The sequence below is a fragment of the Pseudopipra pipra genome, chromosome 8, assembly GCF_036250125.1.
Source record: "Pseudopipra pipra isolate bDixPip1 chromosome 8, bDixPip1.hap1, whole genome shotgun sequence".
Taxonomy (NCBI): domain Eukaryota; kingdom Metazoa; phylum Chordata; class Aves; order Passeriformes; family Pipridae; genus Pseudopipra; species Pseudopipra pipra.
The window spans coordinates 14,334,366-14,355,982 of NC_087556.1; the positions used below are offsets into that span (position 1 = coordinate 14,334,366).

Sequence of the window (21,617 nt, forward strand, 5' to 3'; positions counted from 1 at the left end):
CTTATCCAACCCTTATTAAAAGCAGGCATGATACAATGTTCAATATTTTGACAAAAGAAAACATAAACATCACAGAATAATGAAGTTTAGCTCACTTTTACAGTGAGAAGGAACACTGCATTGTAACATTGTAACATGTTTTCTAATAAATGACTGTATCTTTCCATAAGACAGTCATATCACAAACAGATGCATTTTCAACAAAGGATGAAATGAAGCAAAGCACAAGAAAGTGCAGTGTTCTGTTAAAAAAAAAAAATCAGGAAAAATGAAAGTAAAAAATTTATACAAAATAAAATATTTATGACTTAGTGATGACTGGTGATTGCTAGATACTTTTGCATTTGAGTAAACACAAGCTACTCAGATGGAAATTTCTTGCTTTTATTCTCATTTTGTGTATTTTTTTTCTTGGTGGGGTGTTTTGCTCTCCCAAGTATTTTATGTCAAGACTAAAATGAAAACAACTCCCCACATCACAGCCTCTTTAGATCATCAGTCTCCCTTTTATGCTGAATAAGCCATAGCATCTCCTGCTTATCATAATGGGGGGAAAAAAACCTTTTAGTTTGGTTTTTTTTTCTGAAAAAGTAGGTCTGATAGGCTCACTGTTTTTGCTACATCTGGCAGAAGATTTTCATGTGGCATCTGCCAACATAAAAACTAATCACTCCATCTCCTTTCCTGGCAAGCATAGGCTGACACAGTGGCTCCTACCTCAGGTGAAAGGAAAAAAAAAATTACTATTGGGAAGTTCACTGTGATCAAGGTCTTACAGCCCTAGGTCAACTGACTAAGGAGTTTTTCTGATGACCAAATACTGAGTTTTTCTGATCACTAATACTGGATGTGCTGCAATCTTTCTCTCAGTTTTGATCAAAGTGTAACCTCTAACTAGTTTCAGAATGCTTAAAATGTATCACCACTACCTGTCTGTTAAAGCTGCCCGAAGCTGGTCGAAAATCTCGACAACTATATGGGAGAGGAATTGATGAACAGAAAACACAAGATCCAGGAAATCTGAAGGCTAAAGAATAAAAACCCATTATGTATTCAATGTATAACATATGACAGAATTTGAAAGTACAGATATTGTGCACATCATCTTTGTGGTATATGGAGGAATTCTGCTTGTTATGGTCTTTGAGTACAGCTGTCAATAGCTGTATACATACACATCTGCATCTGGAAACATATGCAGAGAGGACTCTATAAGTGTTCTCAAACACAGAGTTTGCATGCAGATGTACTACAAGCATGAATATCCTAGGAAACAAGCACAAATTCAAAACAATTTGGAGAGCTTTATAATACCTGTTCTGCATCTAATTTAATATTTATTTTAAATTAGCCATTTCTGTAATATGTATATAATATTATATGATGAGGGTAATTTTGTAGTAAGAAGCATTAATTCATGCCATGAAAATCATTTTCAATGATTTTACCATCAGTAATTTGTACTGAACCATTTATAAATACGAAAAAAAGCCAACTCTTTAGGAAGGCAATAACAATGGTAAATTGGAGGCTTCTGCAAATGTGCTGAAATAAATGTATGGTTTATCATAAGACTTAGTGAGTAAATAATTTAAAACTATACAAAAGGTTCAATTGCAGATATAACAGATAAACATGTTATCCCTAAATTTGTGAGGTAATTTATCCTTAGCTATTGACTTAAAAAGAGGTTTCATCCAGAAAAGTAGCTTTAAATTTGAGAGACACTTTTTTTTCTCTTGCACTATTAAGTTGATTACAATTCACAGAGTAGGCCTTAAATGAAAAATCTAATTGTTAGCAAAATTAAATAAACACTTCACCAGATCTAAAATCTGATAAGAAGAACTGTAAAAGAAGATGACATATGTGTGCTATACCTAACACAATTCAGCTTTTGCATTTGGCCAGACTCAAAGATGGTTTGCTGTGAATAAGTTATACAAAACAGCCTAGAATAAATTATTTCATTTATTACATATGTGAAACTGAAGTAACTAAAGGCAATGGTAACCAGTATATCAAAGCAATGCTTGTATCAGAACTGTTAACATTTTAGTAGTTATAAATGAATTAGTCTGAAAAAATTTGTAATGCACTGCAATTGTACTCATGATAATACATTTATCCAGCAACACCGCTATGCTACCAAACAGTGCATTTCCATAACTGCTTATTATTCAGCATTATTGGAAATCTGCAATAAATTATTGATGGTATATTTTAGAGAACAAAACAGCAAACAGAAAGCAAGTAGATTGAAAACTTGGGTGGAGTTTTAAGAAATATCTGCAGCACTAAAGGACTCTGCACTCAGATTGCTATTACTGTATATTGATCAACAATGGAAAAAGAAGGTAAAGTGGAGAATTCACATTTGTGTTCTGATTGCTTCAGCACCGTGCCCAGAGTTTATGCAAGTGGTATTAAATGCTCAGATTACTGAAACTGTCTCTCTGATGTTGTTAATGCTTATTAACAAGATACCACATTCAGAAACACCACACAAAAATAGAATCAACTGGTCCACTAAAAGCCAGTAAACACCACAGGCGTGTGCTCTGCAAGAGACATTTGAGTTTAACATACAAGGCAGGGGACAGCTTGTCAGAAAAATTGCATTCCTTCATGAAAAGTACATCACACAGGTTACACATCCTTGGACAGGGTAAAACTATTCTTTTAAGCTCAGTGACACATATTAGTTACTTTGTTATATGAAACAGAAGTTAAAAGCAGAAATTTGATAACATAGCCACATCCCAGTAAACGGATGTAACTGTAAATTTTTACATTAAAACACAGAAAAATTACTAAGGTTTTTGTCTCTCACCTAACCACATGTGTCAATCCTTACATTTGAAGGGTTTCACCTGTTACTTTAGCAAGAGACACAGCCAGGCTTTTGGAGTTATTTTAAAATGGTGTAAATGAATCATATTATTGTTACGACTTCCATTTACTCTCCTACCTTAGCATCCTTGGGCTTAACCACTTTCATGAAGGCACCTCTTACCAAGGCTTCCTCTCTCTCCCTCCTGGTTACTTTCCGAGTATCAAGAAATTTCAGGTTCGTCAATTTATGCAGGACAAAATATCTGAGAGATGTCAAAAGGCACACAGTTAAAATCCAGTAATAAAAAAAGACATACTTACAGACTAAATGACTAAAATTAACAGCAATAAACAACAGCCTTTGTTTTCTCTCTCTGTTCACCTTTTCCATGTAATATATCTTAAGTAAAAAGTTATAATACTTACTTTACTCTCTCAAATGAAGCTTGTTGTAAACTGCTCCAAAAAATTTAATACTGGGTGGATCAAGCACAGTTATCACCATGGACGTGTATGCTCTCTATAGACTTTGGTGAGGTATAAAGCATATCAAGAAATAGGAAATTGTTTTGAACTGCCTGTTTGGGAAAAGGAATTTTGAGGGATATGAAAGATTCCATCTCACATTGCAGGGGAAAATCAATCTGAGAAATGGGAAACTGCCTGCTATCTTTTCTGAAAGAGTTCTTAGAAAACATTCTTTTTCCAACACTTCAGATTTCTTTTATATATTCCTAAAAACACAACAATCATCAACAGTAGAGACACGTGAACAGCAAATCAGGGAGGGGTATAATTTGTCTTCTACCATACATACTAAGCCACCATCCTTTGCCTTGAAAGGACTGTATGTCAGTGTTCAAAACTCTTAACATTAAAAGAAAGAATTTGTAAAGAAAAAGCATGGAGCGTTATTCTGGGTCTCTTCGTTCCAGGCCTACATTTTGACAAAGTCATAATTTGGAAGGAGGATTCCAATTTGGTCCTGCCAAGGTGTCCTTATGGCATATAGATCCCAGCCCAGGATTAAGTGCAGAAGCACAGAGGGAGAGACTATTTATAGGAAACATATTTTAAGAATTCAAAGTTCTTATTAGGATTCATCAGTACTATATTCTATTTATCATTTTTACTCGAAAGACAGCAGCTTTTTAGCTTCAGAGAAATACTATTGGCTCCTCACTTGCAGAGGGAGAGAACATGGCAGATCAAACACAAAGTAAGGCACAACCATGGCAAATCCAAGTATCTAACCAACTCAAGTAAATGTAATTTGCATTTAGTCAACCAAATGTTAAGCAAACACTGCAAAGTGAGGGAAGTGTCAGACTTTTCCTGGCAGGGGATAGAAAGGTGATTGATAATGTTCCCCATGCCTAGCTGTTTTCATAAAACTCCAGTCAGTCAGAGAGCTCCTAATCACACCAATCCCTTCTGGCAATGGGAGGAAGAAATCAAAGTAGTACAAAACTGCATAACATTTTGAAAGAGAATAACACACACACAAAAAAATTGTTTTAAAAGGTAAAAGTTTATCTCATAATACTGTTGTCAAGAACAGATAAACGTGAAAAAGACTGTAACGCTCCCCCTTCTAAAATCAAGCAAAATTTAACGGTGCAAATAAACCTTTCCATCAAGTACACCATTCCTCTGAGGCAACAGCTTCATAAATTGTTAACAAGTGAACTGAAAATGCTCAGTTCTTAAATGTGAATCCTCAATCTATGGCTTTCAATTATATTAGCAGAAGAAAAAGAGAGTCACTTTACTAAACAGAACATCTCCTAAGACCACTTTTTAAACAACAGCTACAGATCTGAGACAGACACGTTCTCAGACTCATTCCAGCTTTCTTGGCTGCCCTTCCAGTCCTCCCTGGCATTTTGCTGGCCCTTATCTTTCAGTGGAGGAGAACCTATCCATCTTGCATTACTGGCAGAAAAGCTCTGATGACAACAGATTCTTTCAAATGAAGACATGCACAGAAAGAAACAATATGTCAAGAGTGAAGAAGAGTGAAGCTAAAAATGAGTAAAGACACCCACTAAGTGTAGGGTGAGAAAAGATGAATATTCAGGTGAAGAAAACATCGGTATTAGAAAATCAGCAAATGTTTAATGATGGAATGAAATATGCCATTGAAAAGCAGGCTGCAACAAAAATGACAACAGATTAAGACAGCACTGTCATCTATGCTGACTTTGGATCACAGCCCTAATGTCAGTCTCTCAATCATTTCAAAAAAGCTTAAAATTATAATAGCATTCCTTGATACAAATGTATTTTTGTATTTTTAAGCCATACTGATTGCATTTCAAAAAACAGAATTAGCACTAGTACTTGTCAATTCCAGAAACAAAATCAAAAAATCCTACCCACACAAACTAAACAGCAAACTACACAAGTCACAGGTTTGGGGTTGATTTTTTTTTTAAACTTGCACCTCTTAATGAAGCAAAGGTTATCCCACTAGTAGAAGGAAGGTACATTAGTAATTAATTATTTTAAAAAGTGATTAAAAATACAATCCCATTTATTCATATTCCTTTTACTAAATATGGAATAAGAAGTTTCTATGTGATTTGAAAATAATATGATACATTTTTATTAAAAGGCTGAGGAAAAACACTGAGCTTCCCAGATACATTTTAGCTAGAAATATGAAGACGCAGCTTTAATCTAAATGTAACATAAGTTTGCCATAAAAAAATACAGGAAAGGGTTACCAAAGCCTGGGAATGAACACTCTACAATATCAATTCAACCCTTGTAAATTTAATCCAGGGTTATTTGTTGCCCAAAATCTCTTTACTGTGATGTATGACTTAGTTACTAAGGTTATCACAGTAGTATCCTAAAGTTGCATAGTACATAAAACATTTCAGTTAACAATGCAGGGAGGTTAACTCCCACAGATAACCTACTATCAGAGGGTTAGACCAGATGACATGCCTCTGTCAGCTTTCAGGAGCTATTGATGGTTCAATCAGTTTGTTTTGAAGGTAAAGTACAACAAAAGGGCACTAAACTTATTCAAACTGTCAACAGGGACTATGGAATGTTGCTTGCAGGTAAGTAATTTTGGGTGTTTTAAGACTATTATCAAACACCAATGGCTGCAGAAAAAGACAGCTACTAATAACACAGAAAGCAGCCATCATAAAATACTTTGTGGCAGGTACTCAGACCCATAAATTTTGTGACACATTGCACCTGTTTTAGACTTATAAAACACTAGTTAAAAGAATACTGCTTAAGGAAGAAAGATTCATCTAAATTTTACATTATAAGTTTAGAAAGGTTTATTTTAGGTTAGAAGTTGGAGGGGCAGGGTCTCCCTGTCCCCTCTTTTTTTCTTAATAGTTTTGAAATTTAGCACTGCTCCATGTGTTCTGAGACTGCTGTTACCAGCTTTTAAAATCTTTGCAGTGGTGTGAAAAAAGGTTAATATCTTCAGTGATGAGGATAAAAGTGCGCTTCAGAGAAAGAAAAATAAAAATCAGGTAGACCAGAAAGGTGCTTAGAAAACATTGCCTGTAAACTGATCTTCTAATTCATAACGGATTAAAGAAATTAATTATGTAAAGTAAAGTTGCACCTTCTTTTGTTCAGAATAATCTCTCCCACCTTGATTCCCAGTGCCAAGAGGCCAATGAAAATAAGCTCATAACAAATACTCATCAAACACGAAAAGGAACTCTCAGAGATGCAAAAAGACCAGAGAATATCATATTTCTTGTTATTTCCATCTTAGTTAAGTGAAAATGACAATAAAGCTTAACAACTCATTTACCAATTTAGTAAGTGCTGCATGTGATAAGCATTATTTTAAGAGTTTTTACACAGACCTGCCAAGATATTGGAAAAGAGGGACAGGCTTGAGTGGACATTTGCAAAGGAATGCAGTGAGCTTGGGGTTCAGCTGCTATTGACATTGGCAGAAGCTCGATGGGGCAAAGCCTTCCTTTGAAGAAACATGCTGGCATTCAGAAAGGCACATAACAAAGACAGCTTTGAGATCAACTATTGCTATTTATTAAACAATACATGACTAACTTTTATATAAAGAAATACCATCTTTGATACCGACTCACTCTACAGCCTTAACAAATCCCAGACTTGTCATCTTAACTCTGCCTTACAAAGAGGGAAACTAAGTCTTATTAGTTACTTTGCAGGCATATTCTATGTATGATTCTAGTTCTATACTGTGTAACAATCATTACTTAAACACATAGTCCTTGGGTTATCCCCTCTTCCCCTCCCCCAAAAAAAATCACTGAAGGTTCACACCTTATGAGACTTTCACAGGTGAAGTAAAAGAAAATGTGTGTTCCTTAAAGGATCACATGGAAGAAAAGAAAAAATCTATTTGAAACATTTACAAGAAATTTGTCAGTCCTGATCCAAAACACAGAGGTGTAAATAACTTCCAAATCAACCATTTATTTTTGCTAAACAGATCCTGTAAAATTTCAGTCTGATCTATGTCTTTTTTCAGTAGCCATTTAGGTTCTAACATAAAAATTGCTTCAGTTTTAATGATCTTTGGTACTCTACCTCTAGCTACTATCAATCAGTTCTAGAAAAATTTCATTCTAGAGCTATGAACATCATAACTACAACAAAAAAAACCCAGTGAGTCACATAATATCATACCATCTAAGGGTCTCAATTAACTCATCACCTCCCTTCGAAAAGCAGATAAGTTGTTGAACATGGTTGGCCTTCTGAAACTACAGGCCACATTATAGGAAAATTTCAAAAGTGGCAAAAAATTACTTGGGGAATGAACTGCTTGGGTTTTTTTCTTCTTCTTCTGCTACAAGAAAAGTATAATATATTTGTATATGCAAACATTTCAGAAAAAAATAACTATTCCACTGAACCTTTAATGAAACACTATGGTAAGAACTAGATTCTGTATAGTCTTTCAGTTTGTACTTTTATTACCAAAAGCTGGAATATAAAACTGTACTATACGCATCAATATTTAAATTTTAAAAACTAAATTTATCTGGAGTGAAAAATTGAGAAATATTTGGCCAGAAGAATGTAGAAATATCTAGCTCTTCCTGTATCATAACACCAACATGCTCTTTGTTTCAGAAAGTGTTTACTTTCATTTTTCTATTTTCTGTGCTATTATATTTCCTTTCCTTGACAACCATAGAACATAAAAATAATATACTTATTTCAAACTTTGAAGGGCTGATTATGCTCTCAGTTACATTACTGTAAACTAGAAAAAAATAAATAACCTAAAGTTGGCAAAGTTAGATCAGTTTTCAAAAGGGAGAGACAAAAACAAAAATCAGAAGGATTGAACAAACATGTTTATAACAGTGAGTGAGATTGATTATCTTCTGTAACTGTTTCTTCTGCCCCCTCCAAAAGGTTTACCCCTCTACCCCCACCAAGCAGCATATAGCTGGCTACAGAATTCTCATCTGCAATGAAAAATCTTCTTTAATACACAGATAAGGAAGACAGGTCGTAAACTTAAACCAGCACCTTTCAGAAGTGAGGGCACGATGTTGGCATGAGGTACGTTAGAGGATCATGTACGACCCTGTGCAGCCTTGGCACTGTTCGGTGATGATCACATAATTCCGAGGGACTCACAAGTCACTCAGAAATCCAGATCACCTCCTAATATTTTAATATCTTCTCCTTTTCTTCAGTGTAGCAAACAACTCTGTGAATCAGAAAAATATCTCTCTATTTGTGTAACAATAATTAGAGTTATGTCTAAACTTACTGTGTTAGTATGGACAAATTGGGTACTACGGACTTCAATTTACTGGCTGAATAAAAACACCATAATTGTTCTTGCTCATGAACCCTCACAGTGGATAGTCTCAGATAGAAGTTGTGTGGTCATTTGATGTCTATCACATATAGATTTTTTCCTACTAGGTACCAGTGAAACGACAAGACTTCAGACAAATAGTGAAGCAACACAGATTCACAGATTATACAGATGTAAGGGAATATCCTAATCATCTAATTAAATACATAAAAAATATGTACAGAACTACCAGACTGCAATCCCTCCTGCTAAAAGAGAGCCTCAACAGTAATTCACTGGTATTGATCAGGTATATTAGCATTATTTTCATTAATGAGCAAGGACTTCTAGTCTCCTATTGCTTCTTGAGTATATATTTATATCACCATTCAAATTCAATAACAAGACTATTTAAAATAGAAAAGTTCTGTATCAGTTTTTAAAATAAACAATAAAACAAAACCATAATAAAACAAAAGAAAACTGCAAGAACACTGCAAATGCTAAGTATTTCTAAGTATTTACGAGAAACACCATTTCTCACAATCAAAGCTGTTGGATGAGAATAGTTGATTTAGCTTGAAAAGTTAATCCGTACAAAATGCATGCGCTTCCTTTCTAGCTGTTATATCTTAAGAGGACTTCATAAGGTTATCATCATTTGCTCCCCCTGCCGAAGATAGCGTATCTAGTACATGTACTTTTAAGCTAATTTAAAATAAACTCAGGCATTTGTTTCCACTTGCCCTTGTTTCCATGTCAACAGCATTTAATGAATGCATCATTCCAGGAAATGTCAATAAGGAGTAAAGAGGAATGACCAAGCACTGAAAACTTCACACATGGCATGAATTCTTCACAATCATATCGCTTTAATGAAAATAGGTGAGGTCACCTGCAGCATTCACAACTGCTTTGTAATACGTTCTGACCCAGATGATTTTTCACAGTTCAGTAACACCACGTTTGAAGTTTTCACTGCAAACAATACACCCACAGGACTGACCAAATGCAGTACAACAGAAGCAACCAGCAATTACTGTGTTGACTTCTGTTACTTTGATCTCCGGGTCATGACCTTTGTTTTCACGCAATCTTCAAAGCAGAGATTGTAGACTAGGTTATTTTAGAGGACACACTGTTTTGCAAGCTATTTTTCTGTGATCCTTGCTTCCTATTTGAGCCAAAAGCTTTTAAAATTTTCCTATCACCGTTACATTTCAGTTATTCTACTTTCCCTTGCCCTTACCACCAAGATATGCTTTTACAAAATATTAACACCCAAATACAGAAAGCTTAAAAAAATAAGATAAAAACTAAGAACTTACAGAGTTATTTTTTTAATAGAAAGAAACTAAAGCCATTTTACAGTGATGGAAAAAAAAAGTAAGTTTTTAAAATTAACCAAACAAATTTGCTCATAAAAATACCACAGAAGGGAACTTTCCATTTTCTTTTCCTGTCCAAGCAAAAATTCCAGTAACATAGAAATGTTTTCATCAATTTGTTCTCCCAGAAATTTAAAACGTAAGGAGAAGTAGCAGGGATGGGCGAAAAAACTTTTCTTTTTCCCTAAGAAATTTCCCATTCAAAAGTAATATGGTTCTTATAAGAAAACCCCAAAACCTACTTTGAGAAAAAAAATCACAATAATGTTTTACTATAAAAGGTATTGTTAATGAAAGAATAGGGAAGAGCTTTAGTAATTAAATTATACAAATGATATACCAATGGATTACTTGAGGAACCAGACTGGAATTTCTTGACAAAAAGCATAGTTTTCTATATTTTCTAAGTATTTATGATAAAACCTAATTATTTTTAATATATGCAATATTACTTTTAACCTCTGTTGCTAAGATCACTATGAACAACTGGACCTTAAGTATTGTAAAAAATATTTTCCACGTTTCTTTAAGATTGAGATTTTGGGAGGTTTACAGACCTTTTCAGTTTGTTGGATTGAGAAGATTAAGCAAAGCTTTGATTTCTTGCACCTTTCTCTTTCTGGTTTAGGAATTAAATAGCCTGAACTCTAATTGAACTCAGTAGGAACAAAATTAAAGCTCAATGAAAAATGAAGCTGTGGTTCTAACGGTCACTGTAAAAATTTACAAAAAGAAGTTCCCATTCAGAACAAAACAAAGCCAGCTGAAGTTATGGTAGAGCACAGTGTTTACATAATTCAAGTTCACTGAAATCCAATCTTTTGATGCTTTCTGGCAAATTTCTCAAAAAAACTCTTATGAAAAAAAGCTATTTCAAATTGTTAAAAGAATGCTGTAACTGGAAGAAAACGTTGTCCAAGATGCTTCAGAATGTGTATTCAAAACTCTGAATTAGCTATTCAGAGTAAAATTACAAGAGTACTTTTAATCGGTTCCATCATGTAGGTGAATATATATTCCCCTAAAGACAGGTAGGTAGGTAGATAGATAGACAGACAGAAAAACAGATAGATAGCTGGATCCATGCTTTTGGGTTATGAATCTAATGTTGTCTAGCAAACACATTTCATATAATGCAACAAATAATAATGGAAAAGGATCAGGAAGCTTTCATTAGAGCAGCAGAACCATAAATCATTCAACTAATTAGAAGCCCATTCTTCTTTATTAACAGAACTTCAATTAACCTAGCTTATATGGAAAAAAATACCCAGAGTTTTGAAAAATTGAGAGGAAAGAGAATGGAAGCAATGTTGCAGTTTCCAGCAGATACATAAATAGAATCACTTCACACTTTGACATGGTGGTTTGTCATGACATGACCTAAAACTACCTTGACCTCTCTGAAATCAACATTTTTGCATTGAAATGAAACAAGAGACATGCTTGTTTTGATGTATGGCTGTGTGACATATTATAAATATTACATCACATAACCACAGAGGATGTCAATCAATAAAGAATTTTTTCAGAGAGCACTAAATGAACCATGGGTTCTTGCCTCTGAATGGCTCCTTTAACGTACTACTTTTGCTTAAATGATTAATAGGAGACATATTGTCAGAAAACATACTTAAAGTGAAAAACAGTAAACTGTAGAAATATCATTCATTTTTTAAGCAATTTTCTAGTGCATATGTCACATAAATTTACATAGAGACAGCACTATTATATTCTCATAAGCTGGATAGTAGGCATACCTTCCACTAAAGTGTGAATGCAATGAGAAGATATTTTATTAAATTTAGGCTGTTCTACTTTGTGAAAACCAAAATACTACAAGCTAAACTTGGATTCAAAAGTGGAATTATTAAAAGGTGAAAGTCTGACAACAAAGAAATCCTTCTCAAAAATTTGAAACAAACTAAAAATTATATGCGCATTTGGGACAGCTGTGCTGATGTTTCAAAGTACAGCATTTCCTAGAGCATTGAATTCAAGACACTTCCCAATAAACCTGCTTATATTGTTCTGTATTAGCTCCTACAGCAGAGTTTAGAGTACATGAAGATAAAATCAGAGTTTTATTATCTAAGTCTGAATACTGCAGCTGATTTGCTAATAAAAAGCAAGCTCAGGCTGTGCAAGGTTGGCAGCCTGGTTGCACTGCTTGGTTCCAACTTGCCTCTGACTGCCATTTTCAACCAATGTGAAAAATGCCAGCACACAAAGACTGAAATAATGTTTCAGATGTGAGCAAGGAAAAATACCTCTAATGACCTTTTTTTTCTTCATAATCAATGTCTCCTTGCCTAAAGGTTACATCTATTAAAATTATGTCACTTAGCAGATATTCTGTAAGTTTTGGATCTATAGTCATAATCATTATCAGTCAAAACTATTTCTTTTTTTTTTTTTTCCAAAAAACAACCATTGTAATTTTTAGCAACATTTCAGTTGGATCAGTTGTACTTACATATTTTATCAGGCTTTCATATTAAATTTCAGATGACCTTTTGTGTAATCTAGCTCATTAAAATTACATTACAGATATAGTTTGGGTTTTTTTAATTGGAATCTAACTGCTCTGAGTAAGGCAGCACAATAGAGGAGGAGTCCTTCTGTATTAATAGTGCCTTGATAACTACAGTAGAAGCAACTCAGCACCATATCAAATATGAGTAGAAGACAATGCAACCGGCTATCTCAGTGTAGTGATTTTTTTTTTATTATTGCCTGTCACCCTTAGTGTATGTGAATGTTGCCTTATCTTGGCCTTAAAGAATGAAATGCTGTGAGTAGGGGCATATGAACACCCACATTCAGGAAATCCTGTGCACACCTGCTCAACTCTAACATGTGCTATACAGCACTGAAATATTTCTTGAAATAGGGTTCCTGAGAGTGATCTCACTGAAATGGGTTACTCAAATTCCCAGGTGTTTCATGGCAGAATATGTGACACTGCTTTCAGAGAAGCATAAATGATTGTTTGAGACTCTGGGCTGACTTTAGTTCAATATTTTTCCAGTAGTAAAACAAAACTGACATGTCTTATTACATCTACAAGCAAAAACACTAACCTGTACCTCTGGTAGTCATCCTCATCCTTTTCTTTGCAGACCAGCTCATTTGGGCAAGCAATGTTTCCAAGCAAACTGAGATACTGTAGTGAGGGCACAACTTCAGCCAAATGGTCCAAAAGGCTTTCTAATTCTGTTATGTGTCAGAGGTTGTGGGTTAAGGATTCAATGACATTAATGAAAAAAGTATTTAGAGTTGCATCACTGCTGATTTAAACATACATTTCAATAACTGACAATCAAATTTAGTATGGCATTCAGGAAAATGTCACATTAATTGTTCCAAGGGCAAACAGGGATAAACTTCAGTCAGTTTTTTGGCATGGAATGAAAGAATTGGGCTGTTTTGTCATTCTTTTCTCCTCCTTTCTTTCCTAGGTGGTTCACTACAAAACATTAAAACTTTGACAAAATGATGGATGCTGTGTGGTAAAATGGCTAGCAATTGCTGGAGCCATGAAACTTTTCCAGCATGGAAACAAACAGTTAGTTTCACAGCACATTCATCACTAATATATTCAGTCCACTGGAAAATGAGTTTAAAAAAAAAAAAAAAGAAAAAGAAAAAGAAAAAAAATCAAACCACAACAACCCACGTTCACTCCCAGCATATAAATGCTTTGAGTGTCACAGGAACACATTAGTAACCACTCAATTAGTATAAGTCAATTAATGCTTCACTAAGTGCAACTTAAACACTTCAGTGTTACAATTATTTTGTATATGAAGTTTTAAAGACTTGGAAAACATAATTTTTTGCATTACAATAGCCTTATATTTTGATGTTCATGAAGCTTTTTAACTTAACTATATTCCTTGGAACATAAATAAGGATGATACAATTATTATTGTAAACCTTCATGAAACAAACAAGCAAACAAAAGTTAAACTATTTTTAACCACTGGAGATTACACCTTAGGTTTAAGCATAACAACAATATTCAACCATTTGCACACTGTCAATTAATCAAATAAATTATTTTGTTACAGCTTAGTTTGACAGTCTCTAAGACTCAAACTATACATTCTTATTTACTTCAATTTACATACAAAGATATAGGTGTGATTCTCAAAAAATATGCCATGTATATGTGTGTAAAAAGTTTCCAGTATATAAAAATCAACTGACTTAGACAAGAGTAATAATTGTTCAAAACCATTAAAGGACATTTCATTGTTCTGTTTTTATCCTCTCCTTCTGTTAGAGACCACAACTATTGTCACAACTATTGTTTTAAATTCTCAGCTCACTTGCGTTGCTATTATTTATACTTGATTTATGTGTTTCTGTTATCTTTGTTATTTTTGGCTGATGGAATTTACTTTATTTCTCACCCCAATATCTTAAGGGCAGCAAAAGCAATATAAAATGGAAACAGCAGCTTTGTTGTTAAAATTGTGGTCTTCCTTTCATAAGCCTGAAATTTTATTTTATTTTCAAACACACATGAAGATCATGCCAACAATTACTGATTATCATCTACTAAAATCAATGTATCTACACTCACGGTTAATGTTCTGTCCCTTAAGGTCCAAGGAATCATAATCAAATATTCTCCATGAGTGAGAAAAATGAGAGTTTGAAATAAGTTCTATGAATTCATCAAAAAGGTAAAAATGCTAACTTTTAATTTGGCAAAGCCACATTTTAGAATGCTACATGCCAGTAAATAATCTACCAGACCCTTAGAAACATTATCTTTTTGTAGCATCATATGATACAGGTCTTTGTGAGCTGGGTGAATTATCGATCAAAATTTGGTGCTAAATGTCATACCTGGACCTCAAGCTCACACAGAAACTTTTTCATGGCTCTTTCAGGAAGTATGTGACTGTGATAGGAAGCTCACAAACTGTTTTTCCACAGATGTTCAAGGGAAAAGCTTTTTAAAAGTTTCCTAAGACTGTTAGAGAAGTGCTTGAATCTGGCACCTGCCCTCAGCCAGGAGAAACACTTAATTTCTCACAGTATTACTTAGGTTGCAAAAAGGTTCCCTGAGAGAGTTTACTAATAAAGACAGTTATTTCCATAACACCCAGGAGGTTAGCTACTGGAAGGGTTTGATTGTATATGGTAATTTCCTATCAAAAGGAAAAAAAAAAACCCAAACAACACAAACCCTCCAACAAATTATTCAAAATTTTTGCTTCTTTTATGGATTAAACATGCAGGATTTTTGCCTGTCAACTCAATAGAGCTTTTTCTTGTATAGAAGCTTTTCTCCCCAAAAGTTTGCTAAATGTGGAGTATGACATGTATTCTAACTCATCTGAACACGCAGACTTCAAGGAAAATATCAAAATGCATTTAGAACGTAATGAAGAGCAGTGTCAGTGTAGATATGCAAGTGTAAGACTGTGCCTCAAAGTCCTAAGGAAAGCAAAAAGCAGAGACACCACTTTCAGCAAGAGTTTTAGGTAAATAACAGGAGTTGATAATCCGCGTCTCAAAAATCTAAAACTCCCAAATTTGGAAATTAGTGTCTAGGTTCTAATACCTTGTATCTAAACCCTGAGCACTGAAACACCCCTCTAAAAAGTATCTTGGGCAAGAGATACTTATCATAAATAGTTATAAAGAGCAGTTATATCGTAAATAAAATAATTAATTATTTTCTTTAGGACTTTAACTACCTTTTCTTTTCCTTCTTAAAAACAAAACAAAACTCAAGGTACAGATTGATTTTCCAAGAAGCCTATTCACCTACCACCACAGTTATTCTTTACAAAGCATGTAGGAAAAGTAAATGTTATCCTGTTCAAATTCTCACATTAAGTATTTTTCATAAATCAGTCCTAAGTCATGGGGCACTTCTAGTGTACTGTTTAGCTGATTAGCATGTCATATACTTATTTAAATCACAATATTGGAACTATATGATACCATCAAAAGTATTAAGTCTTTCTAAAACAATTCTAGAAAAATATGGAGGGATAAAATCAAAAGCAAGTCTGAAATTTTATTGCCAGCTTCCTTTTTTATGGTTTATTGTTGAAGTCTAAGGAGGGTCATACTGGTGCAATCAGAGCCAAGGAGCTGCAAAATCCTGCTGTGCTATTTCTAAGACCAATTTCAGCTCCATTCTCTTCAAAAAAGAAAAATCACAATTAAATCCATGGACGGTGCTAGTGAAAATGTATTTACTTATTTAAAGCTCTATGAAAACAGCCCTGGACTGATCTTTCCAAAGTCAGTGTCACTGATCATCAGGTGAATATGTAACAGTGATGCCAATACTTACACTAGAGTCCATCGTTTGAAAAATGGTTTAAAGTATCACTGTTATGACAATTAAAGTGCCTTACTGTGGCAATCCATCTCCTAATTCGTGTCATCATTACCAATCCATTAATGCCTCTCTTTCTAACAGATGTTGACTAAAATAAAAATTTGTAATAATTAAAATTTTAAACTCTTCAGCAATACAGCTCACAAGCTACAGCATCAATTCTGGGCAACTATACAACAATGGACCTCTCCAAAAATCTAACCTGGTCTTCATGAACAATGAACAGAAACATACTGGACATAATTTAAAATTTCATCCTCATCAAAAGTCTTTACTGATTTATTGCACTGTTTCTAGCTTTAAGTTAGGGAAGCATTTAAAAGAACTGAGTATCTCTCAGAGATTAATTTTTTAAAACCTCTTCACACTGTTACACTTATATATACACCACACAAGCAGACACATGCACAATCATACACAACCTCATCACTGTATTTTCTGTTCTGAAAAACAAATGCCACCAGCAATACTGAAACATAGCAACGGAATTATTTGGAAAACACAGTACTATGGTGTGTCTGGTTTAGCTGCAGAGCAATATCATTTTTTTGCAAGTTTTGTGGAACCAAAAATATCCTACAAATAGGCATGTTCTGACTTTTCTGTTTTCACTCACTGTCTGGTACCCAAGGCTGCTATTTTTTGAGGTTCTCCAGAAGGCAAAAGAACAATCAAAAGCCCAAAGCAAATTAGGTATCTCCTTTCTCTGGCTAAGAATTAACTGTCAATGCAAGCTTATAACATTTTTGTTTGTAGAAAACATGTTTGTTTGTAGAAAATCCTTTAACATGGGTCAAAATTCTAGTGATAGTCAGGACTACGTCCCCCTACAAACCCTTCAAAGACAAGTTCCCAGGAAATATTACATTTAAGTAAGGTCAAAGTTGTAAACTCTTGGGTGGATAGTATAATGCCACTTCACTTAGTCAATGTTCGGAGAACCTTGCAAGCTGGGTCAGTCATTGTGATGCTAAGCTGTGTCTTTTATACTTTTGAGAGGTTGAGCAGATTCACACAGAAACTACTGGATGATGTCGTATGAGCTCCAGTATTCCTGATTTCTGTATTCTCAAGAGCTTCTTTAGCTGTGTCCCTCCAGCATATTTCCAGGGCAGAGTAATATAAGGTTTAAGTACTAAGAACTAATGCTGGTCATCCCCAAACTCCATACTATTTCTTCCTTACTGGCATTCTTGGTATAACCACATTCATGGTTGTTCTCAGGAACAACTGCAAGTCAAACCTACACAGAAACACCTTTGCTAACGGTTTCTAAATTAATTTATCCTATCCAAACAAACCTATACGTGTTTCTTATCTTACTATGCAATTATTTTTTGGATATAGTTTGAGGTATGCAAGAAAATCTAGGATTTCTTTCTGTAAACTTTTTGTCTGCTAGCAGTTTTTTACTAGTCACATATTCAAATACAGAAAAGTAACCACTCTTGTGCTTTTTCTCACTGCTTGCCAAGTTGGTCCACCATTTCCTTTCAAAAAGTCATTTCACTTCCCAGAGGAGCTGCAGGAGAACTTTTCATAATAAGGAACTTCATTGATTACAGTTTTTGGAAGTTCTTGGAAGCAAAGAGACAAAGTAAAGAGTAATCAGTTTTACATGGAGAATATTTTTGAAATATGTACATGAGAATATCAGAAATATCACACAGAATTCCAGACCACCACATAGAAAGACCCCAAACTCTCATTTAAAAATCTTCTGTCAACTAATTATCTGTCATGCAGGTGCTGCAATCAACTTAACATTAAAACAGCTGGATAACACTTCTACCAGAGTCATGAATGAGAAAGGTACCTATATTTATTCCCAGCTGAAACATTTGCTTCAATTAAATTTATCACAAACACAATGCAGCAATCACAAGCTATTCTACAGTCAAATAGCCTTGAAGCAGAAGTTACCAATTCTCCTCTGAATGCAGTGTGAAAAGATCTTTGCCACCTGAATGCTTTTCCATTAGAATGTGCTAGGTCTTCAAGGTTGGATAACCACAGAAATAGCTTGCAATATGCAAGTATACATCTTACCCTTCCCTATGTGCAATGGGATGTCACACACAGCCATTTGTATGCCTCACTCTGGCTTGAACCTTATCTGGTAGGGAGCTAGGACCTTCAGATAAGGCCTTGTTCACTGACTTTGAAAGCATTTTGCTCAAGAAAGAAAGGGTGTGGCATGGATGGTAATTAACTAAGTCCGTATATCTCATGGAGAGCTTCCTGCATACCAAACACATGGGAAAAAAATCCCATTCTGCCTCCTGGAGCAGCATTAATTTTCTCTGTGTAGCTGGAGTTGCCAGTGATTTTAAAGATATTTCAGAATCCCAAGAGTTCCAAGGCTGCAGATTTGAAGACCAGGTTTCAATGTTGTCAAGTATACTAATGTGAGAATGTTTCCAAGGCATCACAGTCAAGAACAAAGTAGCAGCTCAGGATTTTTAAAAAGGTTTTGATATCTGGAATTGAACTCATCCAAGCACTGCTGTAGAACAGCACAAGGAATCACCTGGACTGAAGACTACTTCCCTCTTCCACAGATGTTTGGCATCAGGCATTCACATTACTTAATTTTTACTTCAGGCACACTTTATTCCAGAAGAAAGATTTTTGGCTCATCAGATACAGCAGTTCTCTAACAAGTCACACAGATTTCACTAAATCCATAATTGTGGCATGGAGAACTCAGAAGTATATGCAGGAAGAGTGCTGTACTGAACTGAATTGAACTTAGCTCAGTTCTCTGTTTAGTGGAGATGGGGAACCATGCATTATAGGAGATAATTCGTGTCTTTAATATATTCACTCAATCTACACATCAAATCCTCAGCACTTAACATAATGAGATTCTGTTCAGGCTAGGACTTCTGTGTCTTCAAGCACTTGAGGACAATGTAGAAACAAGCACAGAGGCAGAATAAATTACAATCTACACTTTGGAGGTTAAGCAAATCTGTAACCATTAGAAACCATGACAAGACCTGCGTGAAGACACATTATATCAGAAGTAGCTATTGGTATGTTCTTCAGATGAGGTACTCACTATGCTGTTTTCAAAGACTCAGAAACATGTAATCCTTACATCTGAATCAGACTGATAACTCCTCTTGCCACAAGCAATGTATATACCATTATAGGCATTCTGCCCAGCTCTAGATTTCCCACTCTGTCATATGAAATATTTTGGTTTTCCTTTAAACTATTCAAAACCTAGATCTAGATTCAATCATAGAATATGCTGAGTTGGAAGGGACCCATCAGTATCATTGAGTCCATCTCCTGGTCCTGCACAGGACATCCCAAGGATCACACCATGTGCCTGAGAGCATTGTCCAAATGCTTCTTGAACTCCGTCAGGCTTGGTGCTGTGACCACTTCTCTGGGGAGCCTGTTCCAGTGCCCAGCCACACTTTAGGTGAGGAATCTTTTGCTGATATCTCACATAAACCTCCCCTGACACAGTTTCATGCTGTTTCCTTGAGTCCTGTCACTGGTCATGAGAGTGAAGAGACCAGTGCTTGCCTCTTCTCTTCACCTCAGACACTATGTTAGGAGGGGCCAAATGTTGTTTACACATACAACGTCACACAATAAGTGAACCATGTAAAAGGAGTAGAAAGCTCTTATCAGAATTACCAAAACAAGATATGGATCAAAATGAAGCCATAAAAGGAGATAAGAGTACAGTAATATTAAGAAATACCCAGGAAAGATCTCATATGAGCTTTAAGTTTTACATGGCATTCCAATTTTCATAGGGGTCAGTTTGGATTTTTGTTTGTTTTCATCTCTCTCTCACTCTCCTTATATATGCATAATAATATTCCACCAACTGACATTTTGTTTCAGGTCAGTGTTCTTTCCTCACTTTTGTCCTTTATGTAGTGCTACTGTCATATACTGAACAATCTTTTCTGTATTGTATTTCATTATTCTATTAAATGTACATTTTTTTAACATTTTTCAAAGAATTCAACAGAGAAATAATTCATTAAAAGAAGAGATTCAAGTTCAAATAAGATCTTTTTCAAATATGGCAGTCACATTGAAGAGAAGAATATAGAAGGTTTCTGTGCTTCTGAAGACTGATGTATCCTCCCTACAAGAGATCATTGGTCCCTAGGGCTGAAAATGTTAATGATGGACAGTGGTTACTTTTTCTTCCCTGGGCGGTTTGTATACATTAGATGTTTTACAAGTACTCCTGCAACTCCTCTATTAAATTATTGGTAGCACACTACAAAATGCATACATTATTTCTATAACCTGGGTAGCTTAATACTCTCAAAGCTCTAACTTCATAGTTTTTAGATTGAATTAAAAAAAATCCCAGGATAGATCAAATCTTTCTTACCATGTTATCATTGATTTTGAGAGCTTACTCACTTGACAATACTATTTTAGTATGTCTGTGAGACTAGCAGAAATTCTTTAAAGATTACCTCTGACAGGATTTTTTTTTTCTCTGATTTTGTTCACTAAGTTATTATTCAATATCCCTTCCCTCCTTTTGGCAAGTGTAAAATTTCTCCTTGACATTCCCTCAAAGGACAAATATAATGACATGTTTTTTGGTCTTATGGTCAAATTTATATTTCATGGTTATATACTGCATCAGACATACCACCACCCAATGTATCACCAAAAATGTTCTTGTTCATTGTTCATCAGTTCAGATTTTACTATGTCACCAAACAATAAAAAATAAAACCAGTTACTCAAATCCAACCCACAGTATCCTGCATTAACCATAAATCTAGCCAAATACCTAGTACAGTAACGATGGTTACTGTTCAAGAAACACTCTTGGCAAATTTCCAGAAAAAAGAGTTACTCTGTTGATTTTTATTTATTTACAGAGTCAAAAATAAGTGCAGAAATCGTAGAATCTGCAGTTATTTTTATTCCCCTCAGTAGGAGGATTTTGCTTTAGTAGGAGGTAAATTGCTCTCTGTTTACATTGTCCGTAATAAAAGCCTGCAGTTGAGCAGCTTTGTCCTCACGCTGCAATTACAAGGAGAGGGCTTTAACAGTCTGTGCTCTAAGACTCTGCAGGCCTCAGTTGGCCTTTCAGCCACAATTTGATCACCCTTCCCTTTTGTAAAATCTTATATTACACATGTTCGAATCTCCAGAAGGGTCAAAGTATGGGAAAATTATGTAATAATCAAGTCTATGCCCACAGAACTTGCAGATAATTAGTTTT

General features: G+C 34.9%; 1 protein-coding gene across 7 annotated transcripts in view; it reads right to left on the bottom strand.

Moving 5' to 3' along the window:
* LRMDA (leucine rich melanocyte differentiation associated) overlaps nt 1–21,617 on the bottom strand; it is a 667,757-nt gene that overhangs the window by 267,250 nt on the left and 378,890 nt on the right. For 6 of the 7 annotated variants that reach the window (XM_064662649.1, XM_064662650.1, XM_064662648.1 and 3 more), the window contains 2 exons: nt 13,101–13,235; nt 2,972–3,098 (listed from right to left, as the gene is read on the bottom strand). In XM_064662649.1, coding sequence (XP_064518719.1) covers nt 2,972–3,098; nt 13,101–13,235 — 262 coding nt within the window. The remainder of the gene's footprint in view (nt 1–2,971; nt 3,099–13,100; nt 13,236–21,617) is intronic. The other variant, XM_064662651.1, reaches the window with a different exon arrangement.